The sequence below is a fragment of the Lampetra planeri genome, chromosome 20 (genome assembly GCF_965212315.1).
Source record: "Lampetra planeri chromosome 20, kcLamPlan1.2.h2, whole genome shotgun sequence".
Classification (NCBI taxonomy): Eukaryota; Metazoa; Chordata; class Hyperoartia; order Petromyzontiformes; family Petromyzontidae; genus Lampetra; species Lampetra planeri.
In genome coordinates this window covers 9901700-9926374 of record NC_136126.1, presented here as the reverse complement: position 1 = coordinate 9926374, position 24675 = coordinate 9901700, and the positions used below count along the sequence as shown (strand labels likewise).

Here is a 24675-nt window from a genome sequence, read left to right as displayed (position 1 = left end):
CGTTGTACACACACACACAAGACACACATCTGAGGAGAGGTTGCGTCGTGGTTCATACACTCTACCACATTATTACCCACAGTAGTAGGGGGGCCTAAATAATCAGTGACTCGTCCCTCCCAGGAGTCACCAGAAACTAGTGAAGTACCACGTGCTGGACGCTCTGTAATGCCATTAACCCACTCTTGTATTCGTGCATATGAATATTATGCCGACGCATCACCGTCCCCCCCGACGTGCTTCGCATTTGTGATCCATCCGGATGGGCTGCGTCACTAACGGCAATGAAACCCCCGGGGTGGACGTCGAAATGAACTCCCACGCGAGCCGAAGACCCCGCGCGTGACACGCACGTCAGGCGGAGCGGCGGGTTATCGTTCGGATTTCTGCGGGGGGCGACCATTGCATGCCGGGCACACGGAGCAGGCAGGGCTGAAGCGGTCCACATGTGCACCCCAGCTGCTCGGCGTGATGGAATGCTTTGTTTATGTTCTGCACGACAGGCCAGCTTTTGCACTCACAGGCGCGATTTCATTTTTTTTTTGCCGAGCTTGTCCTTTAATGAGGTTCATGCTAATCCCATTTATATGCGCTTATGGGTGGTGCGAGTTAGTGCGTGCGTGTGTGTGTATGAATGCGCACGTATATGTGTGCGTGTACGTGTGTCTCTGCACGTGTATGGTGAGGAGTGGTAGTGTAGCGGTTAGCGCGCTGCGCTATGAACCTGGTGACCCAAGATCGATTCCCGCTCACGGCCAACGCCGGTGACGATTATCTGAACCGGTCCTGGGCCTCCCCTAGGTCGACTCAGCTTCGAGTACCAGGTGCAATGTGTAAACATCGCCACTAGGGAGACAAAGGTAGCCGAGCATGGTGCTGGCCCAGCTGCTGGCCTTAATAGGTGCTCGCTAACAGCACTTGCCCCTACAGTATGTTAAAGGCTATACGGGGGGCCTTTGTATGCATGAACTTGTTGACTTCCAGTTCAAACGGCTGGGGTTGGAATTTGGTAGCATGAATAAAGTGGCACCAGTTTGTGGGCAGTTAGAATGAAGAAGGACTTTCCCCTGCCACAGAAATGTGGAATTTTCACCGTTGCTATTTATCACTGCTTACACCTTTGATCTTTTTATTTTGTAAACCCCTTGGTTGTTTTTTGTATAAATATATTATTTGTTGAAGGCATGTAAGAACTTGAAAATATATATAGTTATTATTGCATGTAACTTTTGATTTTGTTGTATTTTTTTAAATGATTAAAACATTGCTGTACATGTGGTGTAAGTCGAGAAACGAATTAAATAAAGCATGTAAATGACAGAATTTTGGAAGGAAAATGTAAAAGGGGATGTATAGTTATTTTATCTAATGTGTTCATTTACCAACAGATCTTTAAACTTTAGCAACTCGGGTTTTTCTACAATCCATCATTCGACTGTTTAATTATAAAATGTTTATGAGGGACAAAGTCATTTATTTTTTCCCTCAGACGTGATGTAATGTGTTTATTTTCAAGCTGGTCAAATATTTAATGCATATATAACGTTCAAACATAACCGTTTTGTTGTTTCGCTTTACCAAAATTTATGGAACCACACACGCATATATATTTTAAACTTTGTTTTGAATTTAAGGGGACCATTACGTGCGGAAGTTTGTGTTGAACTTTTTTAACCAATATAAATACGAATGAAAAGTTCCCATAAATATACAGTGCCTCTCATAGTGTTCGGGTTGTAAATTTGTTTTCATGCTTTGGAGGAAATGCCCTGACCTATATTTGTGATTACAGTATAAAGAAATAAATGTATTTGAGCAGCAATCTGGAAAGAAATATAGGTACTGACGTTGATGTTGGAAATCATTTTAAATGCCCTCATCAGGCCACTAAAATATATATAAGCCTGATTCTCAGGGCTGCGTATATCACTAGATAAGACACGATTATTAACAGTCTTAGAACTAAAAATTCACGCACAAAACACACAAGTTACAAAATAAATAAGGAGACAACCATCTGGGAGTACATAAATCCAGCAGTATTGATTCAATACGAGCAAACTCCGGACTGGTTTTGACACACAGTGTCTCATCAGCAAGAGTCAGGCGAGGTTGAATCAATTCTGGTGAAGTGCCGATCTTACAGGCAAAGGAAGCAAGGACACAAGTTATTAGTTAACTTGAAGGGGTTTCTCTTTTTAAATGAATGTTAGCTTCATTATAAATTGTCAATATCGTCATCGTCAATTTCCACTCCCCAGAATTATAACTTGATATTTGTGTTAGTAAAATGTAACCAGTGTGGCTGAAATTGGCATCCGCTCATCGCACCTCCGATTACCACGGTTGGCTACGTACGGTGCGAAATAAGTTCAACATACACACAGACGTACATTGTGATGTTGACTCAATGACAGGGGCAGGCATTAAAAGTCCTTTCAGACTTGTGGCTGTCCATAGATATGGCATGGATTTTTTTATTTGTTTGACATTTCCCCCCCAATTTTTTTCCCCATTGTACTTTTGGAATCATTTCAAGAGACATAGCATGATTTACATCTATTTATTTACAGAGCAGTTCACATATTTGCGTGAGATTACAGCCAACAAATGGAGATATCACGGAGTTAGCCCTAAAATCCCTTCAAGTTTCATCTGACCCACACACAGCAGAGTGAAACACTTTCCGACCCGCTCTGCATGAGAGAGTAATATACGTCACGTAACAGTAAAAATTACTATTTAATTTTCAGAGCTGGAATTGAGTCAATTTAAGTAATAATCATTCCTACATCTTATAAAGCAACTTTCTAAACTCTCATGGCACTAAAAATCACGTATGTATGTTGAACTTATTTCGCACCATACGTAGCCAACCGTGCTAATCAGTGATGCGAAGGAAGGACAACAAACTAAACACGAAAAGCAGTTCTAAAGAAATTACTTTTCAATCTGAATTTAAAAGTGGATAGTTCCAGTAGCTTCCTAATAATAATCATGACAATGGTGGTGGAGGGGGTTGGGTAAGAAGTGGCTTTGAGTTAAAATCGGAAACGCTTTCTGAAGGACAAATGTTGCAGGCGGAAGGACTTGCAGATCCCAGCCAAACCAGACTCCCCGACGGCCTTCGGCAGAGTATTCCACAGTCTAGAGGCGATGGAAGGGAAGGCCCAGAGATTGCCCATGTACTTCTGGGGATGCAAAGGAGATCTGAGTCTGCTGAACTCATAGAACAGAACCAAAGTCGATGCGAGTCATTGGTGACTGGACTAAAACCATCAACTCACTACACACGACAACCCGGTTTAAACACACATGACTGGATTCCAACCCAGGAACTCAGTTGGTACCAGGCGCGATAGCGCTGTGACCTGTAAGCCACGGCTCGATTTTAACATCATGCGCGTGCGGGCACCCCACCCCCTCTCCCCCCTCCCCGCCACCGTGTGTCTCAGTACGCCCCGGAGAAGGTGCGGGCCGACGGGAGCTTGCACGTGGAGGGCACGAGCCTCAGGGACGCCGGCGAGTACGTGTGCATGGCCACCAACGTGGCCGGCTCCTTCAACAAATCCGTCGCCGTCAATGTGCACGGTGAGGGCGGCCGCGGCGCCGTCTGAGCAGCGCCGGGTGGTGGCGCTGGCGCCGTCGATCCGGCGCGGTGGCGGAGGCAAGGTCTCGTGGATTCGTGTCGATCGATCGATCGGTATTCGCTTATAAAAAGGGAGATTCGCAAAGCTTACCGAAGCGCTTGTACACAAAACATTTTAATGAGATTTAAAATGTTATTGCCTTTAAGATATTTATCGGCCGTACCGACGCGAATTATAGCTCGGGAAGAGCGGCACGAATTGAAAGCTCGAGTGCAGACTGATATAAATATAAAACGTTGTCACGAACGTGTCGTCATCAGTGTTCACAGACACGTCATCATCCTCATGAACACATCCTCACGAACAAGTGAGAGTGGTATGTAAATATACAGAGGATATTCTTGGTTCTTTTGGTAAAGTTGTAATTTTATTATTTTATTATTTCCCTTCTACGTAACTTTACCGAAAGAACCAATAATATGAATCCCTGCAGTCACGAAAGCTTTAAATCGAAATTTATACAGTGGATGTTTGAGGTGATTTGTGTATGAGAGGGTGTTTGTGAAAACACCTCTACCTGGGCCCTGGTAGTGACCCCTATATATGAGTGTGTAAGTCAAAGGGACTGCGTGTGCATTGGTGTGAGTGTGCTTTGTGCAAAGCGTGGGTTCAGATTTGCAATGCACCGAAAGCTCACTGGGGTGACAAAGTTACTCAGTGATGTGCAGCTAACAGCAAAGTGTGTTTGTAAAACCATCTGTGCGAACCTTTTGAGCGTTTATTTTTGTTCCGTTGTATGCATTGTTGTCCTCTGAGTTCTGTGGTCAAACATTCCAATGCAGGACGAGGATGTTGGGACTTTCCTAGGTAGATAATTGGCATTATTATTGTTAGTATTATGCAAATTAATCGGATAACTGAATATTGACGTTTTGATCACAGATGATGTGACTTTGTTAACAGAAAATGTGGAACTGCTTAACATTACGTCTTAAGATACCAACTAATCTGTAATAAGACTCAGAAGTATCCCTGCCACCCGTGCAAATTGAAGATGCATCTCAGAGAATGTATCCTGTAAAACTTGGGTTTGCGATTCATGTTAGTTTATTGATGATTTTTTAAAATAAATATGGCAAATATAGTTAGTGGCTGATAGTGATCACAGGAACCTATTACATATAACATATACAGATCAATAAAACATTGACAATTATTATGCACGTGATTCATAACTTATAGCTTCATCTAAAGAGTCAATGTTATTCGATGTTAATCATCGCATGGTTACACCCATAATAAACACAGAACGAATCAGATAATTGTTTTTTTACCCTTTTATCTGGAAACAAAACTGACACCTTTTTTCAATCACCAATCAATTCCAAGGACAGTGCATACATTATCAGAGTTGTGTTTTTTTAATGCGTTCTGACCGCAGGTATTGTGGTCAATGCAAACATGACTCTTTGTAAAAAAAAGTGTCAGTTTTGTTGCCAGATAAAAGGGTAAAAAAACAATTATCATATTTTGTTACTGGCAAAGGAGGTTTCAATGGACTGAACGAATCACTTGATTTAACTTAGTGACGAGTCCAATGTTAACTTAGTGACTAGTTAAGTCAAAGTGATTTCCTGCTCAAATAAGCACTGCGGCAGCACTCAAATCTTGTTTACTGCCCTGAGCCAGCGGTGTAAAGTCCTCATTCCTGTGCTGGGAACAGGTCATCCATAGGACAATGCACAAAGTGGTAGGTATTTTATCGACCCCAGCGTGATGATGGGCTGAGTTAACCCCCGACCAATATTTCAAACTGGCAACCTTCCAGTCGCGAGCCGCTCGCTCTACGGCTGGCCGGGTGGCTCAGCGGAAGAGGGCATTGAATAGGGCCGCGACCTGTTTTGTTTCAGTCATGCCGAGTATCCAGCCGGCTTCGCCCATCGCGAGCACCGTGGAGGGCGTCTCCATCACCCTACCCTGCAAGGCCGACGGAGTTCCCAAGCCGACCATCAGCTGGACCAAGGTGGGCATCAGCGGTGACAATGTGGTCTATTTCACACGGTGCGGAAATTCTGCTCTTAGATGTCACCATCGCCATCATCGACATCGTCGTCATCATCATCATCATCACTCACCCACTACTAATCATCGTTATATTCATTACATTTGAATTGTTCACATTTATAATCACATTTTTTAATATCATTATTGTCACCATCAAGCACTGTCAATGTCGAAGCCGATTAATACATGGCACGACTATCAACACCGACATAATTCAAAATAACAAATGTTATCATGACCAATCTTGATTTGAAGCTTTCGTGACTGCAGGAATCCATTCTCTTTGGTTCTTTTGTTAAAGTCATAATTAATCACGATCATCCATCAATAATGATCATTATTATCACTATCAACCATCACCGATCATCATTTTAATTACTAATCATCATCAAATTCGAGGAGGGTAGGGGGTTCAGTCGAGAGTGATGCAGGGGGTAGGTGGTGGGGCGGAGCCAGAGAGGAGCAGCCTCATCACCGTCATCCATTCCCATGATGCTCAGGCGTTTATATTCCTTCTTTAGAGATGCAATTCATGCCCGGACGACCTCCATCGATCCCTAATTTAGAGGGTGCATCACGCCGCGTTTGTTACATGTTACCTGCTGTGTTTTTTCCCCCCTTATCGAAAACCGCTTTGTAGTCTTCGTTCTTGAATGACAATATGAATGTTTATATATATATATCAAAAAAGATCTGCAATTCACAATGAAACGCCATTTGGCCGAGTCCCTGGCTGTTAAAGCGTAGGGCTAAAGAGAGAGCGAGAGGGGCTTAGCGCGAGATGGCACAGGAGAGGTGTGGCGAAGCGTTCGATGGCGGTGGCTTCCCTCCACTCCCTCGCAGGGCAAGGACCCCATTCCGCACAGCAGCAGGAGGCTCGTGACGGACGCGAGTGGCAGCCTCACCATCGCGAGCCCCACGGGGGACGACGCGGGCACCTACATGTGCACGGCCAGCAACGCGGCCGGCTCGGCCAGCCGAGAGGTGCAGCTGTCGGTCTACGGTGAGTCCCCGCATCCATGATGAGTCCTCACCTCCACGGTGAGTCCCGGTGAATCCACGGTGAGTCTTCACCTCCACGGTGAGTCCTCACCTCCACAGTGAGTCCCCGGTGAATCCACGGTGAGTCTTCACCTCCATGGTGAGTCCTCACCTCCACGGTGAGTCCCCGGTGAATCCACGGTGAGTCTTCACCTCCATGGTGAGTCCCCGGTGAATCCACGGTGAGTCTTCACCTCCATGGTGAGTCCTCACCTCCACAGTGAGTCCCCGGTGAATCCACAGATGAGTCTTCACCTCCACGGTGAGTCCTCGTCTCCACAGTGAGTCCCCGGTGAATCCACGGTGAGTCTTCACCTCCACGGTGAGTCTTCACCTCCACGGTGAGTCCTCGCCTCCACAGTGAGTCCCCGCCCCTCCTTTATGGGAACTCAATGCTGTTGTTGTTATTCCTGTCTACTACCGTTACCGGGTTCAAATTCCTCACCCAGGTCTACAAATCCCTACACGACCTTGCCCCACCCTACCTTGCAACTCTTGTATCCTTCTATGCCCCTTCTCGCCCTCTACACTCTCAGTCTTCATTGCCTCTCTCTGTTCCTCCTCATCCTTGTGCTCGCCCCCCCCCCCCCCCAATTTTCACTGGAACAAACTTCCCCCCCACGTTAAGTAGTCACCTTCGCTCACTAGTTTCCGCTCTTCCTTCAAAACTCATCTTTTTTATGAGCTCATCCCATGACCCTTTAATCTCCACCTCATCACCACCATTGTTCCTGCTCCCTCTTCATAACATCTCTCCATGGCTACCACGCATTCACAATCTTTCTCTATGGCTACCACTTATTCCCCGTCCATCCAATCCATGCATCATCATTTGCTCCCATCAATTTTGCTTTTTCTTAATTCACTCATCACAGGTTCGCCCATTACTTCCTCTCATCTATTTTATTCACCTCATCTCCGCCATTACATTCATACGTACCATTGTTAATTCTCTGTAAAGATAAGATTGTCACTTTCCACTGCTTGGTAAAGGCCTCCCACATTTTCTTCCACCAACTGCTTCCCTTAGCAGTTCTGGTCCAGTATTTAGCCTGCTCAGGGCCGACAGCAAAGACGAATGCTGTCCCAACGTCGGACGTTGCCCCACTGCCGCCATCGTCAGCAAGGGCGGGGCTTCACTCTAAGCCGCGTGGTCCCCCGCTGTGCCGTGGTCATGGTCGCGTGCAGTCAAGCCCAAGATCAACGGGACGGGGCGGTCGGGGGTGCCCACGGAGATTTCCGTGGTCGCTGGCGAGGACGTCACGCTGCCGTGCGAAGTGCACAGCGTGCCTCCTCCCATCGTCACCTGGGCCAAAGACCGGCACCCCGTGTCGCTCGCCTCCGCCAGGTGATCGCGCGGCAGCCAACGCCAGCAGACCCCCGTGCACGTGCGAGTGGTTGGGCACGCCGCTCATCGTTTTCGGTGGTCCTGAACCTTGCGTTGAACTTTCCAGATTTTCTTGCCAAAGCTCCGGTTTCCCCATATAAAAACAACAAAAATAACAACTGTTGGCTTCCCCCAGCTGCGTCCTGTTTTGGTCAGAAGGCTTGGCTCACAGTTGGAAAGTTGAGAGTTCAAATCCTTGCAGGAGTTCCTAATAAACGTTTTTGGGTTAGATCACATAAATATAAATGCGTCGTTAACACATCACCACCCAACACAGCCAATTAGTAATGTTTGTCATGTTAACAAAACGTACCAATTAGTTACTACTTCAGCACACTGGTGCGTGGGAGAGTAAACCCACAACACTTACAATTTGAGTATGACGTTTCGCTGGTGATTACAACCAGCTTCATCAGGCGATTTTCCAGAAGTGGCACGTTCTGAGCATTATAATAGAGTATTGGTCACGAAAGCCTTCGTGTTAAACTGTCCTTGCTGGGGGGGGGGGGTAGAATCGATATCACTTTGTTGGACATCAGCAGTAAATATTCGTTGATAGATTGGAAAGCTGGCATCTGCCGTTGATATGTGGATTTTTTTTTTTGCATGATGAAGGGTCCCATCCTCCCATCGGCTTTTGGATGGCCATCGAATAAAGATGGTCACTGCATTGCATGCTTTCAAATGCGTTTATGTGACCGTCTGGAATGCTCTCGCTTCAGATATCAGGAAGCCGCTGGAGCTATGCGCTTTTAAATCTAGATTGAAAACTCATTTCCTTCGAACTGCACACAACGATTAGCACGGTTGGCTACGTACCGTGCGAAAGAAGTTCAACATACATAAGTACATTTGAGCATGGAAATCACTCTTGACTTTTGTGACTTTATCGCGTGTGTTGCTTACAGGCATTCTCTGCTGCCTACTGGCTCCCTGAGGGTGCTGGAGACTCGCGTGACAGACAGTGGCACTTACATGTGCGTGGCCACCAACATTGCTGGTAACATCACCCAGGCCATCAAGCTCTCCGTCCTAGGTGAGAAGCCTTCTCAGCCCTTCTACACCAAGGCCAGCTCTTTAGTCTGTCGCCTGCTGTTGTTATTGAAGGCACGTGTGTGGATATTGGGAGGGGTATCTTTGAGGTGTTATCAAACAATGAATGCCGATGGGAAAAAACGTGCTGTCAATAAAAAGCCATCCTTGCTTAGCAAACTGCAAATCAAAGGCAACATTCACGTACTGCACTACTAGTCAAACTTCTCCATGCTTAAATTAACAGCAGGGTCACCTCCGTTGGCAGCCCTGAACTATTGGTGGAAATTATACATTGCTCTTTTGATTTTGTTGGAAGTAGCACTTCGCGAAGTGGGAAATGAAACGTCGCATTTTGTCAACCACAGTTGGATCAATTGCACCCACCTTGCTTTGAGCCTCCGGTCGTGGGTCAAACGCTGTAACCCCGCCGCCACCCTGTCCGTTTGGTGCTGAGAGCCCGACGCCCTCCCTGCGCGCCCTCCCTTCCTCTGCCCTCCTGCTCCTTGGCGGAGCAGTGCCCCCCGCGATCCAGCCGGGCCCACGCGTCGTCAAGGTGCTGCTGGGGGAGACGGCGGAGCTGCCGTGCGTGGCGTACGGGGAGCCGGCGCCCGACATCGCGTGGTTCCGCGGCGAGAGCCAGCTGGGCTCCGACGGCTCCGCCGCCACCAAGGGCCCCGAGGGGTCTCTTGCCATCGCCGCCGCTCGCCTCGCCGATGCCGGCACCTACACCTGTGTGGCCTCTAACTCAGCCGGCCGCGACCAGATTGAAATCCGCCTGGAGGTCCAGGGTATGCTCGACGCTGTCCCAACATACCTCCCCACCGATGGCAGGGCCCTGACATCGGTGTCCACCTCATTGCTTTCTGATGCACACAGAGTTAACTGTTGCTGCTCATGAATTACAATTCAAGTAGATCCTGTCAAACAGCGAACCGATGTTGTTCCACACCACTCTTTTGTTGAGTATCTCTATTGGAACTTCAGATTGGCCTTACAGAAACATCGTTGGCATTATTCCGATTTCTCGTTTCTTTAGAACTGATTTTTGTGTTCAGTTTCTTGTCCTTCTCCCTTGCACTTTTGATGAGCATGATTGAAGGAGCAGAGACTGCAATAGTTTTACTGTAGGGTCCATAGCCACAGCGTGTTGCACATGTCAACTCCCTTGTGCTTTTCGTCTGCCTCACTCAGAGCCACCGGCCGTTGTCGACGTGGGACCCCCCTTCAATGATTTCTTCCAGGAGCGCGTGGCGAACCAGCGCATCGCCTTCCCGTGCCCCGCCAAAGGTACTGGCCAAGCCGCACTCCCAGCCCCACGGATCGGGGTTCATCGTTCCTCCTCCTTCTTCCTCTTCGTCACCCATCACGCATTATTATTCTTCTTCTTCTAGAAAACATTAAAGGATCGATTCGGTGATTAAAAACAATTGTTATTTATTAAAAATCAATTGTTATTTATTATGACGATGATTATGATGATGATTGCACCGATTATGTGAACGCAACGCATCGTGCCATGCTTGCACACGCACACAAGGTAAAGGTCCCCCGTATAGCCTTAATAGACTATTGGGGCAAGTGCTCTTAGCGAGCACATCACACAAGGTACTCATTCCAGGCTGAATCGACCTGGGGGAGGCCCAGGACCAGTTCAGATTATCACCACTGGTGTTGGCCTTGAGCTGTAATTGAACTCGGGTCATTGGGTGCATATTGCAGCGTGCTAACAGCTACGCTACTGCTCCTCACGTACACACACGCACACAGGAACCCCAAAGCCAGTGATCCGTTGGTTCCGGAACGGCCGCGAGCTGACAGGCCGCGAGCCGGGGCTGTCCATTGCGGAGGACGGCACGCTGCTCGTCATCCCGTCCGTGACGCCATTCGACGACGGGGAGTACACATGCACGGCGAGCAACGAGGCCGGCACCACCGAGCGCAAGTACCAACTCAAGGTCCACGGTGAGACAGAGCCGCTGGCGCACAGCACCGTGAGCTGATGAAACCACTCGCTGACTAATTCAGAATCCCACAGCACCTTTACCAACTAAAACTCGTAGTTGACAGCACCACAAGCCCACAAAACCGCTGGTCACAAAACTGCTGGCCTACAAAAGCAATAGCCCACAAAACCGCTAACCAACAAAACCATGAACCCACAAAACCGGTATAGCCAGAAAACCGCTATCCCACAAAATTGTTAGCCCACAAGCCCACAAAACTACTCCGCCACTAAACCACTAGCCCACAAAACCGCTAGGCCACAAAACCCCTAGCCCACAAAACTCCTAGCCCACAAAACCACTAGCCCACAAAACCCCTAGCCCACAAAACCCCTAGGCCACAAAACCACTAGCCCACAAAACCACTAGCCCACAAAACCCCTAGTCCACAAAACCCCTAGTCCACAAAACCCATAGCCCACAAAACTCCTAGCCCACAAAACCACTAGCCCAAAAACCCCTAGCCCACAAATCCACTAGCCCACAAAGCCCCTAGCCCACAAAACTCCTAGCCCACAAAACCACTAGCCCACAAAACCCCTAGCCCACAAAACCACTAGCCCACAAAACCACTAGCCCACAAAACCCCTAGTCCACAAAACCCCTAGCCCACAAAACCACTAGCCCACAAAACCCCTAGTCCACAAAAGCCCTAGCCCACAAAACTCCTAGCCCACAAAACCACTAGCCCACAAAACCCCTAGCCCACAAAACCTCTAGCCCACAAAACAACCAGGCCACAAAACAGTTGACCCACAAAACCCCTAGGCCACATAATCGCTGGCCCACAAAACCACCATCTGACAAAACTACCAGCACCACTAACCGACAGCCTCATTGGACACCAACACCCCACAGTAGCATCACCATTCAACAGTGCCACTGGCATACAGCTCTGCTATCTGACAGCGATACTAACCGACAGTGCCACTTGCAGACAGCGCCCGCCGCTAGCTGACAAAACACTCGATATGTTTTGACGTTCCACCAAGGGTCATAAAATCAACTTTGCCGCCCTTTGTAAATCTATGGCTAGATGAAGGCCTCCCCACGCCGTGTTAATCATCTGGATTTTGACTATACTTCACCATGCTGGTTGGTGATGGAAAGTGGAATGGTGGCGCAATGGCTAACACACTGCAACATGAAGCAGAAAACCTGAGCATGATTCCTGTCCGTCTCTGACAACCATGAGGAGTGCTATATGAGCCTAGTCTGAGACTATTCACCTACCTGCACTGACCAGTATGGTGAAGTATGGTCAAACTACCCATGACTGACACGGTATTGGGAAGACCTTCATTCAGCAGTGGATTAAAAAAACATCAACTCTATAATTTTAAGAACTAATTCTGTACTCTTCATTTATTTACAGTACGGGTGAAACAAGCCATAACACCAGTGTTTAATATAAATTCTCAAGCTAAACAATACGCACATATAGTTGCGTGTGAAAAAATATGTTAAGTCATATATGGATCATGTAATGGGCTCACATGATATCTGCAGCCACGAGGGGTTACATATTCTATCATCTTTAAATGAAAAGTGTTTTAAAAAAAATGTTTTATTAGCAGTGTTTCAGTGTTTCAGATCTGAGCACAAGTCAGATCTGAAACATGGCAAAACTGATTCTTCCGCCATTGCCGATCATTGCTACAATGCTGTGGGCTCTCATAAAATTGTCTTTTCCGAGACCAAGGTGCTCTGCAAACCTCCTGGCTACCATCAAAGGTTTGTACACGAAGCCATCCAAATATACAAACACAGACATAATTTCAACCGTGATGATGGGTACAAACTTAGTAATCATTGGAAAGATGTTATTAACCATGCAAAAAACATTTAACTCCACATATTTTGACCATCTTATTTGACAGGCACTATTCTTCAGTTACCATATAGTTTCTTCTTCTTTTTCACACACTGGTTTTCCTACTATAAGTTTTACCACACATATTTGGCAAATCTAGAATTAATCCCAGCAACGTAGCAAAATTTATGTTTGATCTACATAACAAAGGCTCAGTCCCATTCACAGCAGCCGCACCTTTACATCAGCCGCACCTTAACAACTCTTAGAACCTCCCAGTTCAACCAGTCTACACAACAAAGACTCATTCCTGGCAGCGGTTTCAGCCTCACCACCTCTACATAACAAAAGGCTCAGTCCCATTTACACGCACCTTTACATCAGCCTCACCTTAACAACTCTTTTCAACCAGTCTACACAACAAAGGCTCATTCCTAACGGCGTGTTTCAGCCGCACCGAACCTCACAATAATAATATTCAGGACCTACCTTGGCTCCTCCCACCCTCAACCAGTATATATACAAGGACTGTTTTCTTGGAATTTCTCTTACTTGATACAGCTATCGTGCTGTGACGGTTCCACCTGAAGACGGAGGCTTGTGTTGCCTCCAAAACTTTGTGATTTTTATTTTATTTTTATTTTATTTTTATTTTTTACCTACGTGACTTTACCGAAAAAAACCTAAGAATATGAATCCTTGCAGTCACGAAAGCTTAAAATCTAGAACCACATGGATATCATATATTATTTTCTACATTAGTTACATCATACTCATCCATCACCTTAGATGTGTGCTGGCCTTGAAACAACGCGGCTGAAATGATGCACTCCCAGAAGGCCGTGCAGCTGATGGGTTGTGTAAACAACACTGCTTTATATTATTTTTTACGAGGAGAGACGGACGTGTGATGGAGATGAATGGGTCGACTCATTTATTCTATCGTCAGATGGAGACTGTGCATCAATTGGAGATGCAGTTTAGCGTCAATGAGTGTGCTCACACATGGAATGTGCCGCCGATATTGTACAGCACACTCATTGAATTATCTTGTCTGTTGTTTGATCCCCACTGGCCAAAACAACGCAAATTCACCATACCAACTCATACGTGCAAACGTACATACCGCAGCACGACTGGCCCAAGCCTTGTCAAATAACGGACAAGAGTGCTCTCTGAAGCCAGATCTGCAATACTCTCCATCTCTCGTGCCCCCCTCCCCCCCAGTGGTAAATAACACACACAAAACACATCTCACAGAAGCCATTCGTTTTGACGGAGGTGAGCAAACAAAAAAGCACTCTATCTCACCGAGGAATGCAATAAACTCAAAATAACTCCACATTGGCTTCCTTTAAACAAGGGGAGTGCAAAACGCCTCGATTACGGGGTCATTATTTTGATTATTTGAAGATTAAAGGCACTCTCTGAGGTGGGCATATATTTTTTGAAGGTTGCCCGAGGGTAGGGTTTAGAGTGAACTGTAAACATTTACGTAACCCAATTGGCAGGCCCAGTAAATGCAGGCACCCACCCAACGGTGTGTCTCTGTCTGTTGAGTTCCCTCGGCAGATGGTTACATTTTGAAAAGTTTACAACCGTATCTTTTATTTAACAAAAACTAGGCAATTATGTATGTATGTTGAATTTCTTCCGCACCATACGTAGCCAACCGTGCCCATCGGTGTTTGTTATGTTCACATAAAGGCGTTTGATATTCCCTGAACCATTTGGTATCCCATTGAAATGTGATACCTCACTTTGCTGCATATATTATTCATAAAACGTAATCACCATGATCACTATACGGATGTAAGTTCATCAAAGGCTTGTGAAATTTTCCACCACTGGCTCTGCAGGTCTATAAACACGACATTAGCACCAAAGCCTTGATGTTCAGTTGAGCAGGAAATCACTGTGGCTTTTTTTTGTAAATGCTTTTTGTAAATATTTCATGAATACGGTTGAGACATCAACATTCATCGAATCAGTTTAACACGTAGGCTTTCGCGGCCAGTATTATTCATAATAAAGGCTTTTGGGTTAGATCGCGTAAGTATAAATGTGTCGCAACCCTCCGCCACCCGACACGGCCAATCAGTAAAAAATGTGTCACGTTAACAAAAAGCCAATTAGTTACATCTTCAGCCCACGGTTTATTTGAAGAGTGAATCCACAACATTTATAATTTGAGGACGACGTTTCGCTGGTAATTACATCCAGCATCTTCGGGCGATTTTCCAGAATAGTGAAGCCATCCACCTGCTTCCGGTGTTAAATAGTGCAGGATGACATCATCATTGAACCCCATCAGGTTTCGAGATCACAGGCAGAGGTGGGGGGGGGGTATTGTAATTATATAATAAATTAGTAATCAGTTAATTAGTATGTTATTCCTCTATAAGGAAATGTAATATGTATTGTGTATTACTGAATAATACGCTTCCAGGCTGGGCTAAGTCTGTAGCTATCAGAGTGGTTAAAGTTATTGGTATTTCTCTCAATTTCGATAGATTCTATAATTAGTATTGGCCAGTCATAATTAGTTTTGCATAACACTTCAACGTAATCAAAATCAATTGAGTATTCTTGTTGGCAAGCATGCTCTGCCACTGCCGACAGTGGTGTTTGAGAGAATTTAATGTTCCTTTGGTGTTCTTTTAGTCTTACGCTAATGGTACGTCCCGTCTGTCCAATATAACATTTACCGCATAAGCAATTAATCCGATATACACCTTCTGTTGATAACTTAGGTAGTTCATCATGAGCGTCTTGATGAGAGAGGACTTCTGTGCTGGGCGAATCTGCATTCAGATAGGCATCAGTGTGCGTTCCCTTTCGGTAGACGCTGTGTGTTATTTTACCATTTGGGCCGCGTCCAAGCAAAATGTCTAGAAAGGAGAGTGTGTTGTTCACCTCCATTTCTATGGTGAACTGGATGGCCGGGTTTTATGCATTGAGATTATTAAAAAATGCATTAAGTGTATCTTTACCATGTGGCCAGACAACCAAAGTGCCATCGACATATCTAAACCAAAAATATGCACTATTTAAGACCGGAAGCAGGTGGATGGCTTCACTGGCAAATCGCCTGAAGCTGCTGGATGTAATTACCATCGAAACGTCGTACTCAAATTCTAAATATTGTGGATTCACTCTTCAAACACATCGGTGGGCTGACGATGTAACTAATTGGCATTTTGTTAACGTGAAACATTGTTTACAGATTGGCCGTGTCGGGTGGTGGAGGGCTGCGACACATTTATACTTACGCGATCGAACTCAATAGCCTTTATTATGGATTCATCTCATCCTTGATTTTGATTTTTTTTTACATTGTATTTTACATCAAATGCAATCATCTCCCCAAATCGTCACTACCACACCTCCGGTGAGAACAGTTGGCTACATACATTGCGAAAGAAGTTGAACATACATACGTAGTGTGGTGTTTAGTCATGAGGACAATTTAGTGTCACTTTATTCGCAGCATCCCACACGGATGCTCCTCACGTTCAACACCACGTACTCCTGTCACGAACTCTTCTTCTGCTAGCCTGCTACTTCGAGCCTACTCTCTCTTGCTCCATTTGCCTGTTACTCCCCGCTCTCCTAGCCTGTCACGGACTCTCTCTTTGTATACTCTGCTAGCTTCTCACCCCGCTAGCCTAACACACTCAGACTCAAGATTCCGCTAGCCTCTCCTCCGCTAGCCTGTCTGCACCCGCACCTCCAACCTCGCCCGTGCCCCCAGCGGGGGATCAGCCAACACCGCTGGGGAGGACGAGGTGTGGAGGGCGAGGTCCCGGACTTGTCTTGAATACTGTTCACTGCTTCATCTTCAACCAACTCAACCCCGTGGCTTCACACGTTTCCCTTATATCCCCCTCCTCATTAAGTGCCCTCAGATGGCCCTCATTAAGCCGGCGTCCTTCCGGCGTCTCTTGCACGTGCTCTCCCCCTTATCGCCTCTATCTCTCGCGTATTTGGCGCCTACCCCACGTTTACATTTGCAGCCAGCCAATCACTGCCTCTTTCCCTAATAGCTGGCGTCTCTCTGTCTGCTGTCTCCCAGGCCACCCGCCTGCACCTGCTTATCCTGAGCTGACCTCACTGTCTGCAACCCCGTACATGAATGCAACTGCTGTTTGCAAACCCTGCGCGCGTTACGCCACTACACTTGCGTACATATTATTATTGTTTCCCCAGGAAATCCTCAGTGTCAACTCTTTTTCAGGAGGGTGCTGCCGAGTCTGCAGCAGGAGGCGACGTTGCTACGTGTCATCCCATTAGAGAAATTTGCAAGTAACCTTTCAGCATTTGGATGTTTTGGCCATTACCGGTTTACATCCTACGCTTTGTCTCATTCAGCTATGGGAGGACACCGGGGAAGCCGGAGGGAACGGTCAGCGTGGTTGGCTACGTACGGTGCGAAATAAGTTCAACACGCGTACACGCATATTAAAATCTAAATATCTGTAAAAAAATATGTTTTGTGTTTTATAGTCCCTCCAAAAATTGAAGACAGCGATTCGCGGAGGAACATCTCGGTTGTGCTCAAGCAGCCAGTGGACCTGCAGTGTGAAGTCTCCGGACACCCGACGCCGACCATCACGTGGCTTAAAAACGGCCTGCAGGTGCGGAGACCCCCCTGCGCCATTACATTTTCAAAAGTGTAAACGTGAATCGAGCATTACGCGAACGTTGATGTTTAAACACCAGCACTCTTTGTCCCACCAGTATTGAATAACTGTGAAAAGACTGAGCAGTATTTTATTTTTTAAGAGAATTATATCCTGCACAAAGGAACCTTGAGGGCGGTGCTCATCTCCTGTTTACAGCTCTGAGCTAGTGGTGGAAATTCCACATTCCTATGGTGCGGGTGAGTCTATCCATAGGACAACCACTGTTGACTTCCCCCACCAATGTGATACTGTACTCATTATTTTATCAACCCCTGAGGAATGTAGAGCTGAATCAACCGCCCACCAGGATTTCGGCAGTATTTATCATGGAGTAAATATAACTGCGTCAAAAATATCACAATCTCTATTTAGACTGGAGGAATCTGATGAGCTATGAAGCTCTTTTTCACAGATGTTCAGCACGAGCGGGTTTAGCAAATTGCATCAACAAACGTACAAAATATTGAGTTTTGTTTTTACTGAATTCGACAAAAATGGCTCTTGTTATTTTGGTCGCCGACCCCTGGTATAGGGTCCAACTGTGGCTGCATCTAAAGACAATGGGCAAAAACAGTGGACATTTATATCATAGAGAGAGGCAGTCAGTCATGGGCAGATGGAAATAAAGGAATGTCCTGTGCCCGGATTTAGAGAGGGCAAGGAATCGATATCCCGGATGGCTCAGTTCTAGACTTTGGATGCAGCAGAGCACAGATTCACTTCGACAGAAGGGGAAAGTGTGTGGAGGGTCAGACGTAGGTTGGGGCTCGGCCGTGGAGGATCTTGGGAGATGGAGCGTTGCGATCCGATGGCTGATCCAGGACTGTGTTGGGAGCAGTATTGAGGTGGAGCGGGTATCGTTTACTAACTAAATGTTTTATTTTACCAGGTAAGGCCCACTGAGCTTTATCGGTCTTTTTCAGAAGCGACCTGGCCACAAATTACAGCTCATCAAAGTGGCTTAGCATTTGGAAATGTATAGCAGTCAAATACTCTCAACACACGTATTCTAAATGTGGAGGGAAAAACCAGAGGACCCAGAAAAAATTCCACATGACCACGGTAAGAACATGAAAACTTCAATTATACAAGCGTCAGGGTCAGGATCGAACCCACAACCTCCTTCATACCAGGCGAGGTAGTTAACATCTCACCACCGTGGCGGCCCTCTCCGCCACCGTGGCGTTCACCAGCGCGGGCGAGGAGTCGACGGCATTTCCGAGGTCTGGCCCTTGCGTCTCCGCAGGTGATCGAGAGCAGCGACGTGCGCGTCGTGAATGGAGGCAAGACGTTGCGCCTGCTGCGTGCGCAGACGGACGACGAGGGCGCCTACGCCTGCAAGGCATTCAACGTGGCCGGGGAGAGTGACAAGCACTTCCAGCTGCACGTGCTGGGTGAGGCCGCCGGTGGCACACTGCGCAGCACCACGGCCGTAGCACCGCCGCATTCTCCACCGCAGACCCAACCCGGGCTGTCAGAATCTGAATATTTATTTATACTGGAGGAATCCGATGAGCTATATAGCTCTTTTTCACAGATGTCCAGTCGGGGCGGGTAAGAACGTGACAACAACAACCAATACAAAAATACGATAGTAGTGCAAACTACAATACATTTTAACAAATCACCCAAAAACATAAAAATTTATCTAAACCATCGCTATCCTACCAGGCAAAGCCCACTGATGTATTAACTAATTTTTCAGTAGTGAGCTGGCCACAAATGATAGCTCAACAAAGTGGCTTATCATTTTGACATTTAGAGCAGCAATTTAATCTTAATACTCTCAACGCATGCTTCTAAATGTGGGAGGAAAAAACCTGGAGGATTCAGAGAAAAATCCAAGGGAGAACATGCAAACTGAAAATACAGCAGGCATCAGGGTCGGGATAGAACGTCCGACCTCCTGCATACCAGGCGAAGAAGATAACATCACAACCACCGTGGCGCCCCTTTAAAAAATATACAAAGTGTATGAGCTCATATTGCATGAGTACATCAATTTCCAAGCTTGAGAAAGGCAGTAAAATAACACAATACCAGGACCAGATGTCGGCGCAAAGCAATTCCTGGCACCCGGACACAGATTGCCGGTTTCCAGACTGTCCGGGTCAACTCTTGCTGTGATGCTCGCGTGCGATCCGGCGCCTTGCTAGGCGAGGCTTGGTGGATCACATGGAATTGCGGCACTTTAAAAACCGACTGAGCTGTGGCGAGGTGGCCAGGAGATGCTAGTGCAGGAAGCGGGTTCGTGAGTCATCCATGTGACCCTTTTGAGGTTTTTGCAGCACTTATCTCACGTGTGGGTTTCCACTGGTTGCTCCGGTGTTGTTCCCCACAGAGAGAATTATCCAAACGTCCCTTAGCAGGTCGAGGTGGCACAGGTGCAGCCCTGTAATATCCTGATCATGCCACCGCTGGCAGAAGGGCCACCACTAGAATGAGCTCTCGCGAACGCCTGTAGCGGGTATATTTAGGAGTACCCACACTTTACCCAACCATACACGTGACCTCCTATCGACTTACTGTGGTGTTACCCATGTAAAAACGTGCCCATTGCTTCAACTGCCGTGCCAGGAGCAAGTCCAGTGTGCTGACCTTTGCACCGCAGCAGCGACGCCCTGCGGGGACCAGTCTGTAAATCAGAAATAATACTCAAGGTTCTTTTTCCTCGATAAATAATTAAATTAACATTAATATCCTGATGTTTCCAATCAAAGCAGCACATGGACTCGCATCTGCATGTGTTATGGCTCAGCTGATATCTTACGGCCCCACCATGCGTGGTCATTTGGTGTGCACGATGTATATGGTGTTTATTCTATATATAGGGTGCTTCTGGCATGCACGTGTGTACAACAGCATGCACAGTATATATAATACTGCTACACAGTATTTGGCTTCGTTGGTGTACAGTATATGGTGCTATGAAAGTGTCAGCGAAGCAGTGCACTTGCGGCTAATTCCACATGGAATGTTGAATTTATTGTCAGTAAGATGCCTTGAAATGAAGACACGGGCATCAATTCACGTGGCGCAAAGCCGGTGACAGAAGGTCACGAATTCGTTTGCCGTACTCCGGCCTCATGACGGCCTAGCGGCCTGTAAGTCGAGCACAGCACGTAACGATCTCCATGCGGCCCACCAACCTGTTGTCGGTGGTGCCTGGCCTCCCATTGTCCTCCCCCCTGTTTTTCCAGTGCCACCAAGCATCCAGGGATCTGGCGTCCCCCAGGATCTCAACGTGGTCTTAAACAACGGGATCACGCTGGAGTGCAAGACCAGTGGTGTACCCGCCCCGCTAATACAGTGGTATAAGGATGGCAAGTAAGTGGCACGGGTGGCCGGGGTAGTGACGACCGTGAATGGAAAAGTGGGGATAACAATTGTTGCAGATCGTGTGTCTAATGGCAATTGCGCCGTGATTCATGTCGCAGGGCAACTTGGCGCCCGGAAATTTGTTACGTGGGCAGAGCGTCAAATTTTTCTTTGCATGATTTGCGTCGGATGACTTTGCAAAGATTTAATATAGGGCGCCATGATGATGAAATGTTAACTACCTCCCCTGGTATACAGGAGGTCGTGGGTTCGATCTCAACCCTGGTGTCTGTCTATTTTTCTTCAGTTACATATGATTCTGTGTCATGCCAATCAGGCTGTCATTTTATTTATAAATAAAGCATACAAATCCAAAGGGATCGTGTGGAAGTAACCCCAACCGTGCATACAACACCAACGTGGAATGGGCTGTGGCCATTTCTGGCAACTCGCTGCACGTACAAAGGTCGCTTTTATTATTTGTTCGTCTGTCATTCCTCCGCAGGCTGTTGGGGACAAATGACCCGAACCTGGAGCTGAGTAGGAAGGGCCAGCTGCTGCGGATAAAGGCAGCTCGTCTGTCGGACCAGGGGCAGTTCACGTGTGCGGCATCCAACCCCGCCGGCAAGCAGACCAGGGAGTTCAAGCTCTCCGTGTACGGTGAGTCTCTCGACGAAGCGCAAACTAAAAAACTCTTTTAAAAATATTAACCAGGTAAAGCCCACTCTTGAGCCGTATAGTTATTTTTCAGAAGCGACCTGGCAGGTCACAAATGATAGCTCAACAAAGTGGCATCTCGGGCGGAAAGGAATAGTAGCAGGCAAATACTCTGAATGTTTGTTGATTCTAAATTTGGTGGGGAAAAAAACGGAGGACCCGGAGAAAAATCCACATTCAATCTCCAAATATACAACAGGCATCAGAGTCTGGATCGCATCCACGACCTCCTGCATACCAGGCGAGGGAGATCTCGGGTCACCAGGTGCGTAGCGCAATGCGCTTACCGCAACACTACTGCTTCTTTCATACACCCATAAAGGGCAGCACGGAACGCAAGGCGGTAGGTGGCCAGCACCACGCCCGACCGCCTTTTTTTCCCGAATGGCAATTTTCACGCATCGCACCAGGTACTCGTTTGAGGCCGAGTCGACCTACGGGGAGGCCCGGGACCGGTGCAGACAAACCGTCACTGGGTTTTGGTGGCCGTGAGCGACAGTCCATCGGGTTGCCGTGCTTGTAGCGCAACACGCTGATCACTGCGCCACTGCCGCGACGTTTCATATGCTCGCTGTTGCCGCCCACTCCCCATCCTGCCGACACCCCCCCCACACCCACCCCCACGCGCAATCAGTTCCCCCGAGCATCCGCGGCGCCGACAACGGCACGAGCGACGCGACGGTGCTGCTGGACGCGACGGTGCTGCTCGAGTGCGAGGCTCGCGGCGTGCCCCTGCCGGCCGTCACCTGGCTGCGGGACGGCCGCCCCCTTGGGCCCTCGGGGCCCGAGCACGCTTACGTGGAGCGCGGCCGCTTCCTCAAGATCCCGCGGGCGCGAGTGGCGCACGCCGGGCGCTACACGTGCCGCGCCGTCAGCGCGGCGGGCAGCGCCGAGAAGAACTACGACCTGGACGTGCATGGTGAGGCCACCTGCGACAAAAACGATGAAACTATATTTTTATTTTACCAGGTAAGGCTCCGCTAAGCTTTATGAGGCTGTTTTTGAGAAGCGACTTGGTCGTCACAAATGATAGCTCAACAAAGTGGCTTATCGTCACGTGGAAATTTATAGCAGCCGAATGCTCTAAACGTGTGACTTTGATTCAAAATGTGGAGGGGAAAACCTGAAGACCCAGAGAAAAATAAAAAATCCACGTGACCACGGGGAGAACGTGTCAACTCCAAATATACAGCAGGCGAATCCATGACCCCTGTATACTAGGTGAGATAGTTAACATCTCTTTGGTTTCTTTCTAGATGATGCCAAACACCCATTAATGGAAGTGCTCAATCATTCCGATGCAGCACCCTCCGGAGATCGTCTCTTTAGACTCAATGAGGCTTTCCTGGGTAAACGTCAGGAAATCGATTTGATCTACTACAACTATTAATCTACCATGCACGGCAGGTGATTTTGGTACCTGCTGGCTATGTCGGGCGGCAGAGAGCAGCGCAGCAAAATCCACCGTTGTACTGTACTTCTACACTCCCACGTCTATGCTTCTGTCCATCACGGACCCGCACTGTGATCAGTGTCGTGCAGTCGAGCCAAACAAACCCCACTGCCCCTTCGCCGTGGGGATCCCCTCATCCAGCAGTGGATTGACAAAGGGCTGCGCGTGTCCATGCAGACACTTAACATTAACGAGGTTCCTAGAGCTCGTGCGTGCATGCATGCATGTTGAACTTCTTTCGCACCGTATGTAGCCAACCATGGCTAATCAGAGCTGCGGGGGAATGCAACAAACTAAACACAAAAAGCAGTTCTAAAGAATTCAGTTTTCAATGTAGATTGTTTAAAAGTGCATAGCTTCAGTGGCTTGGAAAAGCATGCCAGACGGCCGCAGGAGCACATCTGAAAGCGCGCGATGCAATGACCGTCTTTGTTCAATGGCAAGCCAAACGCCGCTGCTGCAGGGATGACCGGAGTTTGCGTGATGGAATGGAAGTTTAACCCCAGGGAAGCTGCCACAGGTCAGGGCAATCCCTGTGTAGATTGTGCACGTGTTAAAGCAGCATGCGGATAACAACAACGCTCTAATACATCCAGGAGTGTTTTACACAAATGGGTGTCAGAGCTCCAGGGGCAGAGCCACAGATGTTAGTGGATTGAAGGTGTGAGCCACCGCATTTAGGTATGATTAAATTATAATTAACCGATTGACAAAGAATTCACTTGTATGTATGTTGAACTTCTTTCGCACCGTACGTCGCCAACCGTGCTGGTAAACCACCCCCAACGCTCCATCGCATTGCCCCCCCCCCCCCCCACCGCCACCCCTGCAGTGCCACCATCCATTTCTGGCGAGGGCGACGGTTCCCAGAAGAAGAAGAAGGTGGTGTCGGGTCGCCCGCTGGTGCTGGAGTGCGAGGCGGCCGGCCACCCTGCGCCCACCATCACGTGGCTCAAGGACGGCGTGGCCCTGCCGCCGGGCGGCGGGGACGGCGTGCTCATCACCCTGGCAGGCCGCAGGCTGGAGGTGGCGAGCGCCGGGGAGGGCGACGGGGGCCGATACGTGTGCGTCGCGAGCAGCGCCGCCGGACGGCAGGAGAGGCCTTACGACGTCGACGTGCTCGGTACAAAGCGCGCGGGCGTGCGTTTGTGTGCGTGTGTGCGTTTGTGTGCGTGCGGTGGTGTCGCGGGCTAGCGCTACGCTGCGCTACAAAACCGGCAGACCGAGTTCGATTCCCACTCACGGCCGACACCAGTGACGATTATCTGAACCGGTCCTGGCGCCTCCCCTAGGTCGACTCAGCCCCAGTTGAGTACCTGGTGCGATGTTTAAAAACATCGCCACTGGGGAGACAAAGCCGGTCGGGTGTGGTGTTGGCCCCCTCATGTGCCATGGCGGCCTTCATAGGTGCTCGCTAACAAAGCTTACCAACAGTCGTTTAAGGCTATAATATAGGGTGGTGGTGGCGGAGGGGAGGGGGGGGGTAGAATTCAGAGGGGGGCCAAGGATGGCTCCTTTCCCCGGGCCACCGGAGCGTCTAAGTGCGGCTCCCCGCACTGTTTGTTAACG

General features: G+C 48.0%; 1 protein-coding gene across 1 annotated transcript in view; it reads left to right on the top strand.

Annotated features, from left to right (window-relative positions):
• LOC144724423 (hemicentin-1-like) overlaps nt 1-24675 on the top strand; it is a 262312-nt gene that overhangs the window by 130325 nt on the left and 107312 nt on the right. Inside the window, exons 20-33 of the mRNA XM_078603538.1 lie at nt 3456-3591; nt 5501-5613; nt 6498-6657; nt 7884-8043; nt 8991-9118; nt 9633-9905; nt 10309-10404; nt 10885-11079; nt 17440-17570; nt 18865-19012; nt 20819-20945; nt 21442-21596; nt 22288-22572; nt 23939-24229. Of these exons, the coding sequence (XP_078459664.1) occupies nt 3456-3591; nt 5501-5613; nt 6498-6657; nt 7884-8043; nt 8991-9118; nt 9633-9905; nt 10309-10404; nt 10885-11079; nt 17440-17570; nt 18865-19012; nt 20819-20945; nt 21442-21596; nt 22288-22572; nt 23939-24229 (2398 nt within the window). The remainder of the gene's footprint in view (nt 1-3455; nt 3592-5500; nt 5614-6497; nt 6658-7883; nt 8044-8990; nt 9119-9632; nt 9906-10308; nt 10405-10884; nt 11080-17439; nt 17571-18864; nt 19013-20818; nt 20946-21441; nt 21597-22287; nt 22573-23938; nt 24230-24675) is intronic.